Source organism: Dendropsophus ebraccatus, chromosome 5 (genome assembly GCF_027789765.1).
Source record: "Dendropsophus ebraccatus isolate aDenEbr1 chromosome 5, aDenEbr1.pat, whole genome shotgun sequence".
Lineage (NCBI taxonomy): Eukaryota > Metazoa > Chordata > Amphibia > Anura > Hylidae > Dendropsophus > Dendropsophus ebraccatus.
This window is the reverse complement of record NC_091458.1, coordinates 53071601-53092362: the sequence shown is the minus strand read 5'-3', so window position 1 is coordinate 53092362 and position 20762 is coordinate 53071601. Positions and strand designations below refer to the sequence as shown.

Sequence of the window (20762 nt, the reverse complement as noted above, 5' to 3'; positions counted from 1 at the left end):
CTCATATAGCCCACGTAGGGATCATGACTAGAATGTATGTTTTTGGAAACACGTGTAATAAAAGTGTGCATTACAAGTAAAAAACAGTGATAATAACAGAAGCTGATGAAAATGTGAGAGTAATGTACATGCACTGTAGCAGATCTTACGCTGTGTTATCTAGAAAGGTGGTGATCTGGGATTCTTCTTTGCCTCTTGCTCTCCAGGGACACAAGTTGCAAGGGCTCAGTCTCTTAACCTGGCAATGCTGGAATGTGCTTCTCGGGGCATTGTAACAGGAAATTCTATGTGTGTTGAAAGCTCGGATAAAAAGCATCTGCAGAGCTGCCCCGAGGGATGTTCTCGGCCTAAGGGGGCTGCGGAGGCTGGGTTACATTAGGGTTAAGGCTGCCTTCTTTCCCCCTCTCCTGGTTATTTTGGGCTGTGCTAAATTAGTAGCACATGTCTTTGTGATATTCACATTGCAACTTCCTTTAGTCAAATACCCTGCCTAATAGCAGGGGAAGAAATAATGAAATCCCTCTGTATTAAAAGGTCTCCGATTAGGATATTCTCATCCATCTGTCTAAATTCATCACCACTTCCTTTCTTCAAGTACGGCTTCTGGTGACCATTACCTGTGCCCTGTACTCATCGGGGAGGTTACATCTCTGTAGCCTGAACCTGGATGCACAATGATTCAGTCAGTCACTTTACTATGAGTCACGAACAAAGCCGAGACTAAGTAATGTGAAAGATTTTGTTGGCTGGACAATATTTATGAGGCTGCAACCTCAGTTTACTCTTGGGCTCTATGGGAATATATACATAAAGCTCACATAGATGAATGTACTTTGATCTCAGGGATCACTAGTGGATTGTTGGTACATACTTGTGAGACATCCTTTATCGAAAATGCTGATGAATAACATGGATGAATGTATGAAGATAATGTATGTTTATTTTTGGTGTCCAACCTTTTGGCCTGAACATCTTGAAGTGGTTCACCTTTACTTAAAAAAAGAAAAAAACATGTGGAAAAAGAGTTCAAGGCTATGTCACAGGTATAAATAACAACAACCATGCCCTGTATTACCAGCCGCCACCACCAATATGGCCTATGATAAGTAACGCCAGTTGCTGTGTGCTCCATATGTAGATTTGTCATAAGTTTCTAACCTCTTTGTTTTTCTTCTCATTTGTTCACAGCTGTAGAAACACAAAGTACCAGCTCAGAGGAGATGGTGCCAAGTTCTCCTTCACCTCCCCCACCTCCACGTGTTTACAAGCCTTGCTTCGTGTGCAATGATAAGTCTTCTGGATATCACTACGGGGTCAGCTCCTGCGAAGGGTGCAAGGTGAGAGACCATAGTCATTGCTGTGCACGGTTCCTTAATCCTCAACCACATATGGATGTAACATTTACGAGGAGCCCTTATTCCATTTATGAATGACCATTGGAAGTTTCATTCTTCATGATCAATGCAGTCATTTTATACCTTTCATATTTCCATGGTATAATGCTTCACTTGTTCTGCGCACAGAGACAGATAACACATTTCCTATACTGTACCTCTTGCTTTTTACATGGTGGATGCAGCCATTATTAGTTCATTGATGTATTTTTTTCGAGGCATTTTGAAGAGATATTTTCTCCTAGGAGATCTGTTTTAAAGGGGTTATCCAGCGCCACAAAAACATTGCCACTTTTGCACCATTCTTGTCTCCAGTTCAGCTCCATTTACTTCAATGGAACTGAGTTTCAAAACCGCACCCAAACCGGAGACAAGAGTGGTGAAAACTGACCTTTTTTGTGGTGCTGGATAACCCCTTTTAGTTGACCACATCTCTGTAATACCATGCCGTATAGAGGCTTCTCTGCACAGACCTACTGTACAGGTGCCAAATGTAGGGTGAAAGCCATAGTCACAGAGATAGACAGTAATACAAAAACATAGGTAGAAGAGCCATGTGAAGTACCTAGTTAGGATTCAAGCAATCACCCAAGTGCTGCTAGGCAGGAACCCTATGCTAAACTGATGAAAAAAAAGACTTGATCTCAGTAGGTCTGAAAAGACTGATATATATCTAAAGTTATTAGTATTCCTCTCCATATAAGAACTTTGTGACTTGATGATGATTCCATGAATAGATTTGTTAGACTAGTTTAAGATCAATGACCCCATATACATGAAATAACAGAAGAGGCTTATTTGGACAACAACAATTTTTTTCTGACACCATTATCAATATATATATATATATATATATATATATATATATATATATATATATATATTTAGACATACAATTGGCCAGACAAATATTTTTGTTTAAATAGGAAACCACAGTGAGACCCCAGGTAACAGCCTATATCCTGTGATAACAAAGGAGTAGAAATATTGAAATCCAATATGCCTGATCCCTCTTTCCCACACATCTGATATTTAAGGTCAGAGTCTGGGTTCCCCCATATACATGAAGTTGTCATATGATCCCACCAAACGTAGCAGGTTTAGTCAAGTTTTGTCTAATGTGTATAGACACCTTTGCACATAAATCTGATGATGGCTGTTTCCACCATGTAAAGATGGCAGGTAGACCTTGATTTTTCTTGTCGAGATTTCTGATACTTTTATCTGACTAACTCTGTTTCACCCCTCTTTTCCTCTGTCATTGTCTCAGTATCTCCATCTGTTAGAGGTTTACTCTCCCCTGACTCATTTGTCTCCCTCTCCCCATGCCATCATGCATTCATCATCTGTGTCTATTTAGAATAATCAATGATTTCAGCTCAGTATTTGCTCCATTCCCCGCACCACAGAGGGTGGTACATGTTCAAACAGTTCTGCTGGAAAGGGCTGCTTCATATTTAGAAAGGAAACATTCCACTATTTTTTCAGAACATTTTTTTCTTGTGATCAATAGCGAGCAATGTCCCGCTTTGTTTTCATAGTTCCTTACCTCCTCCGCTATGAGCTTGTAGTTCATTCTTTTGTAATTTTGTGTCAAACGCGCACAGCGTCTCATTCCTTTGGTCACTATCTCTAGCATTGTGTCCCCGTAGCTAACTGTATTTGTCTCCCACACACTTGTTCTTATATAAATCACTCCTGTATCATTACTGCTCTTTTCTTCATTCCTTTTGTCTTACGCTCACCCCATCCATTCACCTCACACCCTTCCCTCTGTCTGGCAGGGTTTCTTCCGTCGCAGCATACAGAAGAACATGGTGTACACTTGTCATCGCGATAAGAACTGCCAGATCAATAAGGTGACACGAAATCGCTGCCAATTTTGCCGACTACAGAAATGCTTTCAGGTCGGGATGTCAAAAGAAGGTGAGTTATTGCAAAGCGTTCAGTAGTACTTAGGGTGGAAAAAGAAAATAGATAACACTATAAGAAGAGGGGTCAGGGCTTTCACACCGGGGTCTGACACGGTTAAAGCTACGTATTCTGCATTCCTTGTAATCCCAGCACCTCGTGTTGTCCCTTGGGTGCTCATCTAAATAGATTCTTTACACAGACAGGCTCCTCGATTCTGAATTCCTGAAGGGTAAACATATACTCAAGTAACAAGCGAGCCCCACTCCCATCATCAAAGGGAGAAAGCTTTTATTCCGTAATTCCACGAGGAGGAGATTAAAAGAAAACAGCACAATCTTAACCTATTAAGAAGGTCCTATTTATTGATATATGCATTACATGAAGTCGACTCAATTGTATAGGTCATGGCAAGTCGCCCCAGTCGTCCCCGGATTCATTTCCTTTGAATTGACATTTTTAAACAATCTGTTTGAGCCGTCTTATGTGAGACGTGACATTGGCGTGATTGTTACTTATTATTGTTACATATGAGTCATTTCATTATATATATTTTTTCAATGATTGTTTTTAGATGGCAAGTGTCAAGATCAGAGTTATTGACGAAAATCGTAAGGATAACCACAATTTGTATTGGACGTTATATCTACGGGATTAATTTTGCCTGTATTCTAAAGCAATCCTTAGATAGATAAATAGATGGTGTGACAAAAGCTTTTTTTTTAGTTGGTAGCCATATACATACTTTATAGTAACTGCAAACAATAGTGGGCAACACTATAGTTACATACTGTCACTGTCCCGTGCTCCGGGCCGCCGCCGCGACCTCTCCATGCAGCTGCCGGGGTCCATGTGCAGGGACCCGGCGCTGCTACTAGTTAAGCCCCGGGGGGCGCCTTACCTCGCCCCGCTCCTGTCACCCGCTGTGCCGGCCGGCGCGCGTCCCCGCCACCTAGGGCGCACGCGCGCCGGCTGTCTCAGATTTAAAGGGGCAGTCCATCCCTAATTGGTTGCTGCACATCACACTCTGCTATAAGTTACAGCCCTGCCCCCTCCCAGGGGATGGAGCCTCTACATGCTTCCCATAGCGTTTGGCCCAGCTCCCTGTTGTTCCTGATTCCTGTCCGCAACCTGGTCCCTAGTCCTTGTTCCTGATTCCTGTCCGCTACCTGGTCCCTAGTCCTCGTTCCTGGTTCCCTGCTCCTTTGTTACACTATTGCTCCTTTGTTCAGCCTGTCACCTGCGGTTACGCCTACAGACCTCTGCCAGCACCATCTCCTACCTACTGCTCCTGCCACGCCTCGCCTGCCGTGACTAGCAACCAAGCCAGGGGTAGCGACCTGGGGGTCGCCTGCCGCAGCAAGTCCATCCCGCCTTGCGGGGGGTTATGGTGAAAACCAGCGGCCCCTTAGACTCAGCTCCCTGGTGAGGTTAGTGCCATCGCTAGTGACGGTCCAGTGGATCCACTACTCCAGGCGTTACACATACCCAATATAAAGAGTTACCTCTACCTTAAGTGCAAAAATTGTATCTGGCTTTTCCCATTTATTTCCAAACAGGAATCCATACCTTAGGGCAGTAATTCTAAGCTATAGGCTATGGGCGAATACTTTACTTCTGTTGGCTGCTTTATATTCAGAGGCTCACATAAAGTTCATACAGCATATTAGGGCATTTGGATGTCATAGAACACATGTACTCACCTATCTCCGATCCCTCACTAATGCCGCACTACTTAGTGCTTCCTGTTTTATGAGCCATAGCAGTTGTTTGCTTAGGCAATCACTGCCTACAGTGGTAAGCCACCTCATCCACTTATTAGCTGAACAGAGATTTCCTGTATGGCAAGACAGTGATCAAGATGTTTCCAAAGGTTTTTTTTTTTACATTTGTGGAACCTAGATAGTAAAATGGTATGACTACATAGGGTAACAAAATTTTTTTTTACATTTCTTCTCATTATCTATGCATATGGAGTAGGGACTCGTACACTTCTCTGGGAGATTTTTTGTCACTGCACCAGTCATGTTACCTGTGGTGGGAGCATTCACCACACATTATTCTTTACTTAGGGAAAATAAAAGGATAGAATGTCAGTCAGGAAACCCACATTGTATTTAAGTCACGTGTCAATATACTGTACCCTCTGTATGTTCTCTTGAACTAATCTCACCATTACTTGTGCGGCCAAGTCTTTATCACTGCTTAATCCTTTCCTATCTCTTTTCCTGTCTCAGTTTTCATGCATCTTTTATTATCTTGTTTTAACTCTTTTCAGTTTTAGTCCTTTTAGTTAGTGATATATATCGGTTCCCATCGCTCTTGCCCTGCTCCCTGTCTATCATACCCTCCTGCTTTTTCTCCCTATGTCCCCTCGCTCTCTCTCCATCTTTTCTCTTGCACAGTCTTTGTGCCCTTCTCATGCTATAAGTGGGTTTCCGGCGCCTGGCTTCCTGTTGTTAGGGTCCCGCACACTTTATCCCGAGGTGAAAAGGAAGTTCACAAGGAAATGTGTGAGGAAAGTCAGGACACAAGGGAGTAGGGTGAGAGAGAGTAGTGCTGTGACATGTACAGTAGTAGGGAAAACTGCAGGTGGGGTTCTGGGCCGAGAAACTAAGTTAGACCACCGCAGATTTGGGCCGATTGGTATATGTTAAACAGAGAATATTATTGTCAGTGGCTAGTTAATTATTTCTTTATTGTATTTAATGGGGATATGCACAAAAATTATATATACATGGAAAGAGCTCTAACCCATTGCAACCAATCAGTTTCCTTCTGTAGTAGGGTTTAACAAATTACAATGTATTGTTGGCACTGACAGAGGCCATATCAGCAAATACAATATCACCATCCTTTCCATCCTTACTGACAAACTGTTCTTGATTCTGGTTATCAGAATCCCTTTTGCGTTTTGATCCGTATTTTTTTTTATAATGGAAGTCAATGGAAAAACAGATTAAAACGGATGCACACAAATGAATCTGTTTTTCCATCCTTTTTTTTTGTAAGAATGGATGAAAAAAAACATAGGGGGAGATTTATCAAACATGGTGTAAAGTGAAACTGGCTCAGTTGCCCCTAGCAACCAATCAGATTCCACCTTTCATTTTCCAAAGAGTCTGTGAGAAATGAAAGGTGGAATCTGATTGGTTGCTAGGGGCAACTGAGCCAGTTTCACTTTACACCATGTTTGACAAATCTCCCCAACAGTGTGAACCCAGCCTAAGTCTATTATCTAGCTTAGCCAGTATGAGACATGTCTTCAAAGATGATATATTGAAAATATTGAGTATGTCTTGCCTTCATTTCTGTTATTTGTTTATTGATCCGGAGAACCCCTTTAATATGTCTTTACATACATATATTCCTTACATGACTGCTCAGATTTAAGTGTTTGCACAAAGAGGTTACTGACCTTTATACAGTAATAGAGCGCTTGCTTCAAAAATTCTATCTAATGTGATTTACTAACTTGTCTTAGCCTCAGTGAAAACAAATGCTTAGTTTGTCTTGCCTCTCGGTAATGTATACAGATGTTGGTTTTTAGCAAGATATATGACAGTAAAAATTAAGAAGAGACTTGGGATTTAAAAGAAGAGAGAGGTCATCCATCTCTGTCCCCTGTAGTGCTTCAGACCCACCACCTGCAGGCAGGGACAGAGGTCACGTTTCAGGGTTAAAGTTCAGGTCGGGAGGTATTTTGTAAAGGAGCTCAGACAGCAGACACAAGACTAGTGTACTTCTTCCCAGAATGACTAGCCACTTCATGACTGGAGATTAATTGTGATGATCCTTTAAAGCGGCTTCAGTGGATAGTGTGAATTGTATACAGATGTAGCCGTGATGGGTCTGACTGCTTTCTGTACTTTTATACAGGGCTGCATTTACGACTATGTTATCATAACTCATAGCAATACCATACTATTACTTACAGTCTACAGTTGTAATCATTCGAATACAAATATCATCAATATAATAACATAAAAAGCATGAATTCATCATTTTATTTATATTGTAATAAGCACAGCTTGAGAGTATCAGTAGGAAGCATTGGCATGGCTCTATGGAAGGTCATAGTCTGCAGTCAGTCACACCCAGACTTAATAAGTGTTAGGAACAGAGCTGTAAATGGGAGGTGACAGCTGGAGGCCCTGGTACAGATGTTCCAGTAGGGCCAAGGATAAATGTACAGGATACACATATTTATGCTGCGTTTTTGGGGCGTTTTGCCTGTTTGTTTGTTTTTTCCAGTTTTTCTTTTTTAGAGAAATGCTGTGGCCAGATGTTAGCTGGAAGTCAGTAGGGATATATAAAATCATGTACCTGTAATACTTTGTGGCTTTTTCCTTACTTGGGGTCAGTGTGTTGTCAGGTGTGCTGTTTTTTCACCCAATTTGTGGCTACTTCACACTTCCATTGAATTTTCCTTGCCTAAAATGCATATGTAAATGTGTTTTGGTGCATTTTTTGCATCTTTTGCATTTTTTACTTTTTGTTTCACATGTTAAGAAAATAAATCATATGACTTGAAATGGAAAAAATATCAAAGAAACAAATAAACCAAAAATGCATGTACAGTACCTAAGCACACTATTTTGGAAAAATTGTACAAAAAACACATTGAATAAACACACAAATTTAAAACAATGCTCATGGTTCTTAGGCGTTCTTTCAAACCAACAAAAAAGACAAACAAGAACATGAGATGGAGGTCTAATACTGAGGTTTAATGGTGTGAGCAGCCACAAAGAGTTTTGTACAGGGTCACATAAAGGCCTGGAATGGACATAGATTGTGTAAAGGCATGAAAAGGAGATACATTTGTGGCCGGGAATTCTTATCAATGTTCTGTATTCTGTTTTCTACAGCTGTGCGAAATGACAGAAACAAGAAAAAGAAAGAAGTCAAAGAAGAAGTGGTGGTATCAGATAGCTATGAGATGCCTCCCGAGATGGAAGAACTTATTCAGAAAGTCAGCAAAGCTCATCAGGAAACCTTTCCTTCTCTCTGCCAGCTCGGCAAATACACTACGGTAAGAGTAAGGGCATTTTAACAGATGCCCATATACATCATCATACATTCCACATGTAGGGTAATGACTTGCAGTAAAGGTCCCCATGTATTTTAGACTAAACTTGTCCAAGCCCACTGACTTCAACAACCAACTCCCTAAGGTATATGGAGGCCTATCCGATCATCACCGAAAGATGATTTGGGGGGAGAGAAGGGTTAGATATGGTTCTTATTGCCTAGCCCTGTTCTTCTCAAAGAGATAAGCAACCACTAGAGCTGTATGGCAGCTCCATAGAAAACACATGAATGTTCGGATGTGCTCTCCCAGGATGGGAGAGATAGCCATTGATTAAACAAACATTTTGATGGTCCAAAGGGACCTCTAAAATTGTAATGTGACAATGGTGACTTGTAGATGATAGACCTGGCTTGCTACCTTCAGAACTATACTAAAATAGTATGGATTACATTACTTCAAGAAAGAAACAGCTTAATGTATCCTCGATTGCTTATACAGGAGAGCAGCATTTTATAAGACTTTCAGGCGAGATGCTACTACTATAGGTCCAATGGCATAGTAGCCATAGGAAACTAGCTATACATTATACATTATGGGGGAGATTTATCAAAGGGTGTAAAATTTAGACTGGTGCAAACTACCCACAGCAACCAATCACAGCTCAGCTTTAGGCAGTGCTGAAAGGAAAGCTGAGCTGTGATTGGTTGCTGTGGGCAGTTTGCACCAGTCTAAATTTTACACCCTTTGATAAATCTCCCCCTATATGTTAGCTTAAAGTTGGCCATCTATTTAATGTGTATGGAGGCAGATGGGTAAAAAGTGAAAAATTGCTTTCACATTGCTTGATTCCTTGTTCCCCCAAGAGATAAGCTGCTCCTAGAGATGAGCGAACCGGGTTCGGGTTCGAGTCCATCCGAACCCGAACGATCGGCATTTGATTAGCGGTGGCTGCTGAAGTTGGATAAAGCTCTAAGGTTGTCTGGAAAACATGGATACAGCCAATGACTATATCCATGTTTTCCACATAGCCTTAGGGCTTTATCCAACTTCAGCAGCCACCGCTAATCAAATGCCGAAAGTTCGGGTTCGGATGGACTCGAGCATGCTCCAGGTTCGCTCATCTCTAGCCGCTACCTGAGCCAGATGTGCGTTTTCAAGGGGGAATTAGAAGAGATAACAGAGCATTGGCCACCAGCTAAGTGTAGCACCAGCCTTATCTTATTTTGGTTTTATCTTTTTTGGTAACAATTAATGTCTTCCGCAGAATTCCAGTGCCGACCACAGAGTGCAGCTGGATCTTGGCTTATGGGATAAATTCAGTGAACTTGCCACCAAATGCATCATCAAGATAGTGGAGTTTGCCAAACGCTTACCCGGCTTCACCACTTTGAGCATTGCCGACCAAATAACCTTGTTGAAAGCCGCTTGCCTCGACATCCTGGTGAGTAATGAACTTGTAAATGATATACCAAATACTGCTGTCATTCTGCGAAAAAAAAAAGAAGTTTGTGATGAAGTTTCCACTGCCATAGTGACAGCTTAACCTGCACTGCTTATCACACAATATATCACTTCCTGCCCAAGCATTCACAACACTGACTCTTAACTCACAGCTTATCAAATCAATGGCATGGCACAGATAAAGACAATGTCACAGTGTTAATCTCAGTCATGTTCATACCTGGGACTGAATGTATGATTGCTGAATCTTCATGAGAAAGTCCTAAAAATCCAGGATGATTTCCAAAAAAGAAAAACAATACTGAAAGAGATCATTTTCAGATCAACAGGTGCAGGAAAGTTATTCAAATTTGTAAATTACTTTATGCTGCTGTATGTCCTGCAGGAAGTGGTGTATTCTTTCCAGTCTGACACAGTGCTCTCTGCTGCCACCTCTGTCTGTGTCAGGAACTGCCCAAAGCAGGAGAGGTTTTCTACAGGGATTTTCTGCTGTTATGGACAGATCCTGGCAAGGACAGAGGTGGCAGCAGGGAGCACTGGGTCAGAATGGAAAGTACAAAACAAAAATATTACAAAACAGGAATGTATGGATAAAATGCAGTGTCACACTACCCAAAATGGGGCTCACATCCATTGTATACATTTTAATATGGGGAGTAAATAAAAGTTACATTTTATGTCAGTGGGTACGATTCAGGTGAGCTTTTGGGCCTCTGGGCCCTGTCTTGGACAGTGAAACTGAAAAGCTTGAGTTGTGTTAAATAGAGGTAATTCACAAATTTGTATAACTTTCTGACACCAGTTGATTTGCAAAGGTTTTTTTTAATCTGGAGTACCCCTTTAAACCAAGAAACTCCAGGACTTCCTTGCCTTAAAATTAACGTTATTTCTTATTATTTCTTATTACTTCTCAATAGTTATACTCCAAGTCAATACGACGTACAGAACGTACAGAATAACACATTATCTGTTCTAATTCCTCTAGATGCTACGAATTTGCACACGTTACACCCCAGAACAAGACACCATGACTTTTTCAGATGGTTTGACCTTGAACCGGACTCAGATGCACAATGCCGGTTTTGGTCCTCTCACAGACTTGGTTTTTGCCTTTGCTGGACAATTGCTCCCGTTGGAAATGGATGATACGGAAACTGGACTCTTAAGCGCCATCTGCCTTATCTGTGGAGGTATTACAATTCTTATAATGTCAGTTTAAACACTGTCCTAAAGTTAAATTTGGCTTTGGCCACCACTTTGCATCAATACTTAGAGCCAAAATTACAGCATGTACCAATAATAAATTTGGTCCTATTTACTACTCCACTCAGCCACACTTACTTTTTTGGACACTTTTCAAAGCTGTATAATAAGGGTTATAAAGTGCCTGAAAAACGTTATAAACTTGGTGCATGGCATGCATACCAGTTTTTGATATAATCTGATCTCCAATTAGTAAAATCTGATCTCAAACTTAGTAAATCTTGCTTAGTGAATGTCCACAGAAATAGTTGTCCTGCCCCCTGTACATTTAGTGCTAGACACCATGTAAAATGATATACTATTAAATAGACTGCTGCTGTCTGTGTACTGTATATAAGCTAAGTAAGGGCTGACCCAGAGGAAATGACACTTCGCCCAAAGGTCTTGAATATTTCATAGTAGAAGTAGCCCTGTAGCTGGGGCTATTAACATGGTTATTAGGCTGTATTGCATATTCATTAACCCACCTATCATGCTAAATAAGCTAGCCAATGTTCTTACTATGCTATTGATGTCCACATAGCTCAATGACAAAAAGCAAGGACCTGATACTTTGTATGCTATTACTACAACATAGTATTAACTCTTGCTTTTGCATTGTTCATCCTAGATCGGATGGATTTGGAAGAGCCAGAAAAGGTAGAAAAGCTCCAAGAGCCATTACTGGAGGCCCTTAAATTTTATGCTCGAAGACGAAGACCTAACAAGCCATACATGTTCCCCCGCATGCTCATGAAGATCACCGACTTGCGTGGAATCAGCACCAAAGGTAATAAAATGAGTCACTGAAACGACCATGTAAATCATAGTCAGCCACATAATGTTTGCAACTGATTGCTGACATACAGGCAAATATGACGTGTATGAATAGTTTTTATTAGGTCAAAAAGAACATGCCTGGCACTATGAATGTGAGCATAAGGAGCTACGTCTCCTATCTATCTAGCTATCTGTTTGTCTGTCTTTTTATCTATTATCTACTATTTATCTATCGATCTACTATCTATCTATCCATCTATCCATCCTGTTTGGTCATATACAGGTACACTGCTAGGCACCATGCATTTTGTTTCGCTGAGTGCTGCATTTATATCCTTTCAGATTATCTATCCATCCATCCACCCATCCACCGCTTATTAAGCAGTGAATCCTTTCAGAATGACAGGAGTCCCTGCTCCTGTTGTGTGAACATACTCACCCACTCCCTGCTCCTGTCTGTGGCCAGGCATGGAACAGAATTTTTCTCTGCTTGCTCATAGTGAACACTAAGTGGTCACTAGAGCATGTAAACAAAACACCAGTCCTGGTATGACCACAGACATAAACGGGGAGCGAGTGAGTATTTATTCACCACCACTTAGGAGCTGAACAGTCAGAAATACAGAGAATGCCGCGCCACTTAGTGAATCCCAATGCAAATCACAGAAAAATTTTGATACAGAAAATTGAATACAAATCAATGACAGCAACATACAGCATAGAATGCTAGCTTGTATCTGTTTTATACTAGTATAGGTTTTATTTGTAGGACCACAAAGCAGAGGTTTTACTTCTTATACCTGCAACATACTGTCAAAATTTAATATGAATGCCTTCTTACATGGTGCAATTAAAACTACCTGTTTTCCCTTGTGTGACATAAACGTTCTATTCTGTTTGCACCAGGTGCTGAGCGAGCAATTACATTAAAGATGGAGATCCCAGGACCTATGCCTCCGCTGATCCGCGAGATGCTGGAGAATCCAGAGGCCTTTGAGGATGGTGCTGACACCCCGAAACCCAGTGAACCTCCCTCCAGTGATAGCAGTGATGGCAGCCCTACAGAGGAAGATAGCAGTGGTTCCAAGACTCCTTAGCCGTCCAAAACTTACAGGGAAGAATGTTCTTCCTCTTGAACTTCTCCAAAGAGCCATGATGGTTTCGCCCCCTGATATATGAGGCATTTTGGGGTGAGCCATAAGCAGGGTTAGAAGCCTTGTGTAGTGCTCAATTCTGCTCTTATTTACTGATGCAACAAAAGCCTTACTGACTGAGAGGACTGGAATGGGACTTCACAAACAGCAATAAAGTACCCAGGACTTGGGGGAACTACACTAGACTTAAAGTATGAGCACAGCAACTTAACCCCTATATTAAGCAATATGTGCAGAAGCTATTGAGCTTCAACAAGAACTGGATTATTTTCAGAAGCCCACTCCACTCAGTATTTTGCCAAAGATTTTGATGACCAATAATCCTCTAAGACTATGAGACCGGACGATCAGCTGAAGAGCTCAGCGGTGTCAGCACAATACCTTTCCTTGAAGTGTCTGAAGCACATTGGTCTGCGTGTGTACATATGCATATACATATATATACTAGCACACATATTTACATATATGTATGTGCGTCATTAAATATATTTGCTATTGCAATGTTTTTATGCTTTTATTTTTTTCATTGGCTGAACGAGGTCACATGACTACAAATAAAGCCTGTTATACTTTACAATGACATCAGTTGTGTGGATTGAGATGTAATATTCAATGTAAGTGAACCGACAAATCTGAAGATATGGCACATATATTTGCAGAGACGTTTGTGACTGTGCTCTGCGATCTTAAGGGTATATTCACAAGCATGAGATTTATTACAAACATTTCTGCAACTGTCTCAGTCATCTGAATCAGGCTCGCAAAAATCCAGACACCTGCTGCAGGAACATTCGGATGTGTGGGATGGATTTTCAATGGTAGAAGAATCCATTGGAAAATCTTCAATCCAAAGCTGCACCAAATTGTGCAGGTCTGGTGGCGGATTTCACTTTTTGTGGATACAAAAAATAAATAAATATATATATATAGAGAGAGAGAGAGAGAGAAAGCAATATACTCACCAATTCCCTGGACCTCTATAAGCACAGTGACCACTGTGTCCCTTCATTGGCTTTAACAGTCATGTGTTCAAACACTGTGTTATCACTATAGCCTGGTAAATACTGGCAGGGGATCAAGGAAGATATAGCACAGTAGCTGCATTGGTAAGGTCAGGATGCCACTTTTTACTTTAGACTGTTATCTGGATTTTATTGTGAATGTTTACTTCTACATTATACATAGTGGAGAAAATTACAAGAAATCCGTGATAATTTTTTCTTAGAAAATTATATGCGGTATAGCCTGTGGTTGAGATATATAGAATACTACTAGAGACAGATTTTCCCTAACAACAGGCAGTGGACATCAAATTACAGGGAGGGGGAACGCCCAGTGGCCAAGACTTTAGAAGGGTAAGGAATAGTTTTTGGTAAATAATTTAGCAATATGTTAGGAATCACATGGTCATAATGAAATGGAAGAAAGTTATTTGAAACGGCAGTCTCTTACCAGACATTAAGGAAGTTAAAGGCAGCAGTTTTATTATCTGTTATTTATATAGAGCAAATATTAGTTTCTGGTAACAGCAAGGCACATCTTGTAATTCCCTTTTGGACATAGTGGCAGACATTTTTGTGAGTGTGTGTGTCAGTATATATTCTGATACTATCCAGTCTCACAGTGTCAAATCAGAATGTATCAAGAAAAGAAATGGTATTATCAATGATAATGATGATTTTACAGGTTGCACAAAAGATTGCATTTGCTTGGCCCTTTACAATGGCAGATTATCAGGTGAATGAGCATTCCTTGAAATGCTCATTAATAATAATCAACCTGTGTAAAAGGTCTTCCCAAATCTTCCAGGTTTATCACACTAACTCAAGCTTGTTGATAAATCTGGTGCCTTTGTAGACTGCCTAGTGTAAGGACCCTTTTACACGGGAAGATTATTGGCAGTGAGCATTGGTAGATACCCCTTCAGTTGATAATTGGCCTGTGTAAAAGTGTCAGCGATCGGACGAGGATCGAGAAAATGCTCACTCGTTAGCTGGTCCTATCTTTTGAGCAGTTCCATAAATCTTTATTAACCTGACAGACATCTTCCTGCAATAACAATGTATACAGAGATTGTCCCTGCGACCTGGCTGCTCAATTATTTGTGCTGTGTAAGGGCACTGCCGTTGAGCACTGATATGGCTGATTGGCGCTTGTCTGTGGCTGCGACGGCCAAAGATTGTTTACAGGGAGTCTGTCAGCTGTAATTTATGTTCCAAACTGCTAACAGTCTGGGTAAAGATAACAAAACCCATACTTCTTTACCTAGGGCCCTATTACACCAACAGATTTATCTGACAGATTTCCGCAGCCAAAGCCAGGAATGGATTTGAAAAGGGGAGAAATCTCAACCTTTTCTCTATGACCTGTTCCCTGTTTATAGTCTGTTCCTGGTTTTGGCTGCAAAAATCTGTCAGATAAATTTGTTGGTGTTAGTTCAGTTACAGTCTTTGTCAAGATATAAGGAGGTAACACAAAGATCACCCTAAGCTTACACAATAGTAGATGCTGGGGCCCTAATCTTTCTTACTCAACCTATAGTTGGGTCTTTTTTGAAAAAAAACGGATGAAAAGCGGATGGAAAAAACGGATGCATGTGTGTGCATCCGTTTTGATCCGTTTTCCATTGGATTCTATTATAAAAAAAACGAATGTTTTTTTAACTTACACAAAAACATAGTCAACCTCAGTTTTGTGTCCGTTAAAAAAACGGATCCGTTTCGATCCATTTTATTTATAATGGAATTTAACCCTTTGAGGACCAGGCCCAAAACGACCCAGTGGACCGCGCAAATTTTGATCTTAGTGTTTTCGTTTTTCCCTCCTCCCCTTCTAAGAGCTCTAGCACTCTCAGTTTTCTATCTACAAGCCATGTAAGTGCTTGTTTTTTACAGGAATAGTTGTACTGTGTAATGGCGTCTTTCATTTTACCATAACATGTATGATGGAATTACAAATATATTATTTATAAAGATATAAATTGGTGAAATCGTAAAAAAGAATGCAATATGGTAACGTTTGGGGGGTTCCTGTGTCTACGTAATGCACTATATGGTAAAAGCGACATGATACTATTATTCTATAGGTCAGTCCGAACACAACCATATGCAGGTTACACAGATTCTCTAATGTTATATATATATATTTTTTTATGAAATCCTTTTTTTTGGCAATTAAATATTAATAAAATGGGCCTATTGTGACACTTATAACAGTTTTATTTTTCCCCTACGGGGCTGTATGGGGTGTCATTTTTTCCGCCATGATCTCTAGTTTTTATTAATACCATATTTGTGAAGATCGGACGTTTTGATCACTTTTTATTGATTTTTTTTAATATATAATGTAACATAAAATCGGTAATCCGCGCACTTTTTTCCCTCTTTTCGTGTACGCCCTTCACCGATCACAATGACGCTTGTTATATTTTAATAGATCGGACATTTACGCACGCTACGGTATATTATATGTTTATCTATTTATTTATTTATTTTTATATGTTTTATTTATATAATGGGATAGGGGGGGTTATTTCAACTTTTATTGGGGGAGGAGTTTTGGGGTAGTGTAATAGTGTTTTGAACTTTTTTTTTTTTACACATTTGAAGTCCCTTTGGGGGACTTTTACATTCACTAGTTTGATTTCTACACTGATGATTGCTATGCCATAGGCATAGCATTGATCAGTGTTATCGGCGCTTTGCTCATTGAGCCTGCCTGTGCAGGCTCAGTGTAGCAGATCACCGATTGGATCGCACGGAGGCAGGTGAGAGACCTCTGGCGGTCGGTTTCAACGGTTTCAATGACTGCGGGGGTCCCGATCGGTAAGTGACAGGGGACTCCCCCTGTCACTTACACTTAAACGCCGCGGTCGTGCCGCGATCACGGCGTTTAAGGGGCCAATGCCACGCGGCAGCGCGATCGCTGCAGCGTGTCATTACCGGTGAGGTCCCGGCTGCTCACAGCGGGAGAACCACCCAGGACGTACAGTTACATCCAGGGTCGTCTGGTGACAGACTTCCATGACGTAACCCTACGTCCTGGGTCGTCTAGGGGTTAATGGAAAAACGGATCAAAACGGATGCACACCCATGCATCCGTTTTTTGCAAAAAGTGGATGATGAAAAAAAACGGATTGCAAAAGCGTAGTGTGAACCTAGCCTCACCAAAGAAGGTATCTCACCGGTTGTCACAGAAGGCAATGAGGCCCTTGTGAAGTTTATCCTTACTGCCTGTAGTCACTCTCAGCTAGGTGTAGCTCTCTCAAGAACACCTTTGGTTGGGACTAGAAATTAGCAAATTTACATGAACAATAAAGCAAAGCGCTTTGTTACCTCTGCAATCCGCTTATCAGCGGCTGCTTTATTACTCACTGCTGCTTTGTGCTGCTCCTCTCTGGGTGCTGGGAAAAGATAAAAAGTTTCCCAGAACTGGATCCAGCTTTTCCCAGCACCTGGGGGGAAGCAGCATGGAGTCACAGTCAGTTATAAGGCCACAGGCTGATGAGCAGATTGCAGAGATGAGAAAGCGATTGCTTCGTTATTAATATAAATTTGCTTATTTCTAGTTGGGTCTGAAATACTGAAGGTTACTCCTTACAATTCTGGGGCCTTGGCTGTACCCTGCTGGTTCCTGTGGTCTAAACTATACAAGGGGGTGCCAAGTTGGTCCATGGCTGACTAGATTTTACACTAGAATACATTTTACACTAAGACAAACTGACTTTTGGTCTAAATTTCTACCCTCATACCTGAGGAGGGCTGTGTCCTCGGCAAGAGACCTCACACACACTTCTAGAACTTTATTCTGTATAGTTGTGTGCTAATGTAGTTACATTGCTCCCTGCTCCCAGTCTTACCACAACATGACCAGTAGATGGCAGTGACATTCTCATAAGACATAAAGGTACAACTGGATTGACAAAGTAAATTGCATGAATGGCAGTCTAATATTTTTGACTCTTTTGTTTGTTTTTTCAATCTCTTAACCTACTTTTAGGACTGATGTAGTTTTAGGTTAAATTTATTCAGAAATACTGAAAATTCTGACGGTTTCACAATCTTTTAATCTTAAGTGTAAACTGTGTTCTAGATTAACCTAAACCATTCCTCACCTGTAAAAAAAAAAAAATATTCTCCTATTGCAGAAGGTCTTTAATTACAAATAAGTGGCAATGATGTGTAAAGACAATTATTATGATGCCCTATAAAAGTGCCACATAGGTAAATGTGCCAAAAATATTTAAAACAATCTAGAACAGGTTAAACCAGCTTTATTAAACAGAAAATAACCATACAAACACCCCTTGAGCATATGACGATTGGATAACCAGTGTGCAGTGATGAAAAAGTACCATATTATTATTAACATAGCTACAGCTTTGTCTGTTTATAGTGTAGCAGGCACTTTATTTTCCATTATGGTGACTACTTGTTTCCACCCCTTTGGATTACATGTTCTGGGCCTGGATGCCTATAGTGATCCTTTATTCTATAATTATCCACTATTCCAGTCCTAAAACCGACCATGTAAATGGCTAATTTTGTATAAATACAATACTTGCAGGTGACTAGCAGAAACAATATGGCAGCAAATGGACATGTAGGTATTTTAAGTAAAACATTAGGTAATGAACACTTCTCTACTCTTTTTTGATAAGTATGCTTATATTTGCTTATATTTCTAAGGCCAATTTCTAATGTTCCCAGTACGGCATCATATCAGGGAAAGGCGTTCATCTTTTAATATTGACGAACACAAATAATGATCATAAGCCTTTCACCTCTATGATTGCGTAGTGTGAATATAGCCTTATGTCATGGTCCGGGTTGCTGGAACTGGTGTTGGGCCTGCTGGTGGGTTCTGGTGTTTTGGGGGCTCTGTGCAATAACAGTAACAGTGCTCAGGTAACAGTAGCAATAGGAACAGGTAAATAGGTGAGTTGATAGAAGAATAAATAGTAGAAGGTGTCAGGGACCAGATAGGAGGGTCCCTTGCCTAATTTAGTAAGTACTCTGCCGGGATATGGTAAAGTGCCTGTAGTATGATATGATCTCTGCATATATGAGCGCCTTCTGCCCCTCAGTGTCGGGTTTCCATCCTAATGGGGAAGTATGAGTCCCAGGTCTCCTTTAAGTGGGTGGAGCTAGCTAGTAGTATCCTTCCTATTCAGCGTAAGTCAGTAGAGAGCGGCTAAACTTGCACTGTGCTCTACTGCAGTAAGTCTTTATTGTCTTCTCCTTTCTTTTGTTGGTTGACTACCCTGAAGCTGGAAAAATCCACGGCTTAGGCAAGGGGTGAGACTCCCTTGTCTCCAGCTTCCTTGGGGGGTTTGGTCTAGCAACCCATTAAGGTTGGGTCACTAGCTGGAGAACAGGTGTAGCACGCCCAGCCTGGCCTGAAGCCAGGAACCAACTAACTGGGACTAAGGGAAGTGCATCCTATAGAGGGAGGGGGTGTGTGTAGCTAAACCTGTGGTAACTGCAGCTGTACTATGTGAGAGTGTGACAGCTAGTGGTTGGAGTAAGGTACAGCAGCTTACTGTCCTAACTGTGACACTGTAGAGAAACACTTTTGCCTAGGTGTAAGAAAGAAGAAAAACAGCGCAGTGGGACTAAATTTACACTTATGTATTTTGGGAAACCTAAGACTGAAACCAACACAAAGAAAAACTATAATGGAGAGATATTTGACCTCTTCAGTGGTTTGCTTTTGGCTTAGAAAGACTGTTGCAAAATACTGAGCAGAATACTACGTGTGAAAGTGACCCTAACCTCCAATAAAACACAAAACTTGTAACATAGCTATATACTTGATTTCAACATCTTTCAACACGTTTTCTACCAACACAATTTCTAAAAATCACAGCAGTGATCTCAATGTGCACACTTTCCAATCATTACCATTATTGGTGAGACTGACACTATTGCTGCGTTTACACGAAACGATAATTGGCCCGATCGTACAATTAACAATGTCGGAGTAACGATTTATTTTTAAAACGATCAGCATTTAGACGGTACGATATATCGTACGGAAAATTCGTTTTGCGATCGCTTAAGCCTATCTTACACATAGGTTAAATCGGCTAACGACTGTTCACACGAAACGATAAGCGAATTTTTTGCCAACGATCAATGACGATTTGAGAACTTGTTCAAAGATCAAAATGAACGATTTTTCGCTCGTCGTTTGATCGTTTGCTGCGTTTACACGTACGATTATCGTTCGAATTCAATCGCGCAAATTCGAACGATAATCGTTACGTGTAAACGCAGCATTAGGCTATGTTCACACTACGTAAGTCTCTGGACGTAACGCTTTCCGTGAATAAGCGGAGAGGAGATTTACGTAGTTTGCGTACAATGGAAAGTATACGATGTACGGCTGCACAGTTCACACTACGTACGAACTTACGCCCGGATCGTACGCGGTGCCGTAAAAAATGAACCAGATCATTGTTTGAGGACGAAAATGCCGTAACTTACGCCTGTAGCGTAACATGCGGTCCCGTACGTAGTGGCGATTTCTTCATTTTACCACTTTTCTTTGCCGATCCAAAAGGTTCTGTGGGGTGTCCGGGGCTAGGCGAAGATTTCCAAGTAAAAGACCGCTGTCAGATCGCTACGTAGGGCGCTCGGGAAGCGTAAGTAGACTACGGGCGTAAGTTGGCGGTCCGTACGTAGCCGGCCGCAACTTGCGTAATTCCCGGCCGGAGTTTAACACGTATATGTCCGGCCGCGAAAATATACGTAGTGTGAACATAGCCCCAGGTTACACAATAAT

General features: G+C 41.0%; 1 protein-coding gene across 3 annotated transcripts in view; it reads left to right on the top strand.

The window, feature by feature from the left end:
• RARG (retinoic acid receptor gamma) overlaps positions 1–13557 on the top strand; it is a 135749-nt gene extending 122192 nt beyond the window's left edge. For 2 of the 3 annotated variants that reach the window (XM_069970198.1, XM_069970199.1), the window contains 7 exons: positions 1189–1337; positions 3179–3320; positions 8177–8340; positions 9605–9781; positions 10787–10991; positions 11675–11833; positions 12730–13557. In XM_069970198.1, coding sequence (XP_069826299.1) covers positions 1189–1337; positions 3179–3320; positions 8177–8340; positions 9605–9781; positions 10787–10991; positions 11675–11833; positions 12730–12920 — 1187 coding nt within the window. In that variant the 3' untranslated portion in view covers positions 12921–13557. Of the gene's footprint in view, positions 1–854; positions 1044–1188; positions 1338–3178; positions 3321–8176; positions 8341–9604; positions 9782–10786; positions 10992–11674; positions 11834–12729 lie in introns of those variants that run through there. The other variant, XM_069970200.1, reaches the window with a different exon arrangement.
• Positions 13558–20762: the final 7205 nt, after the last annotated feature.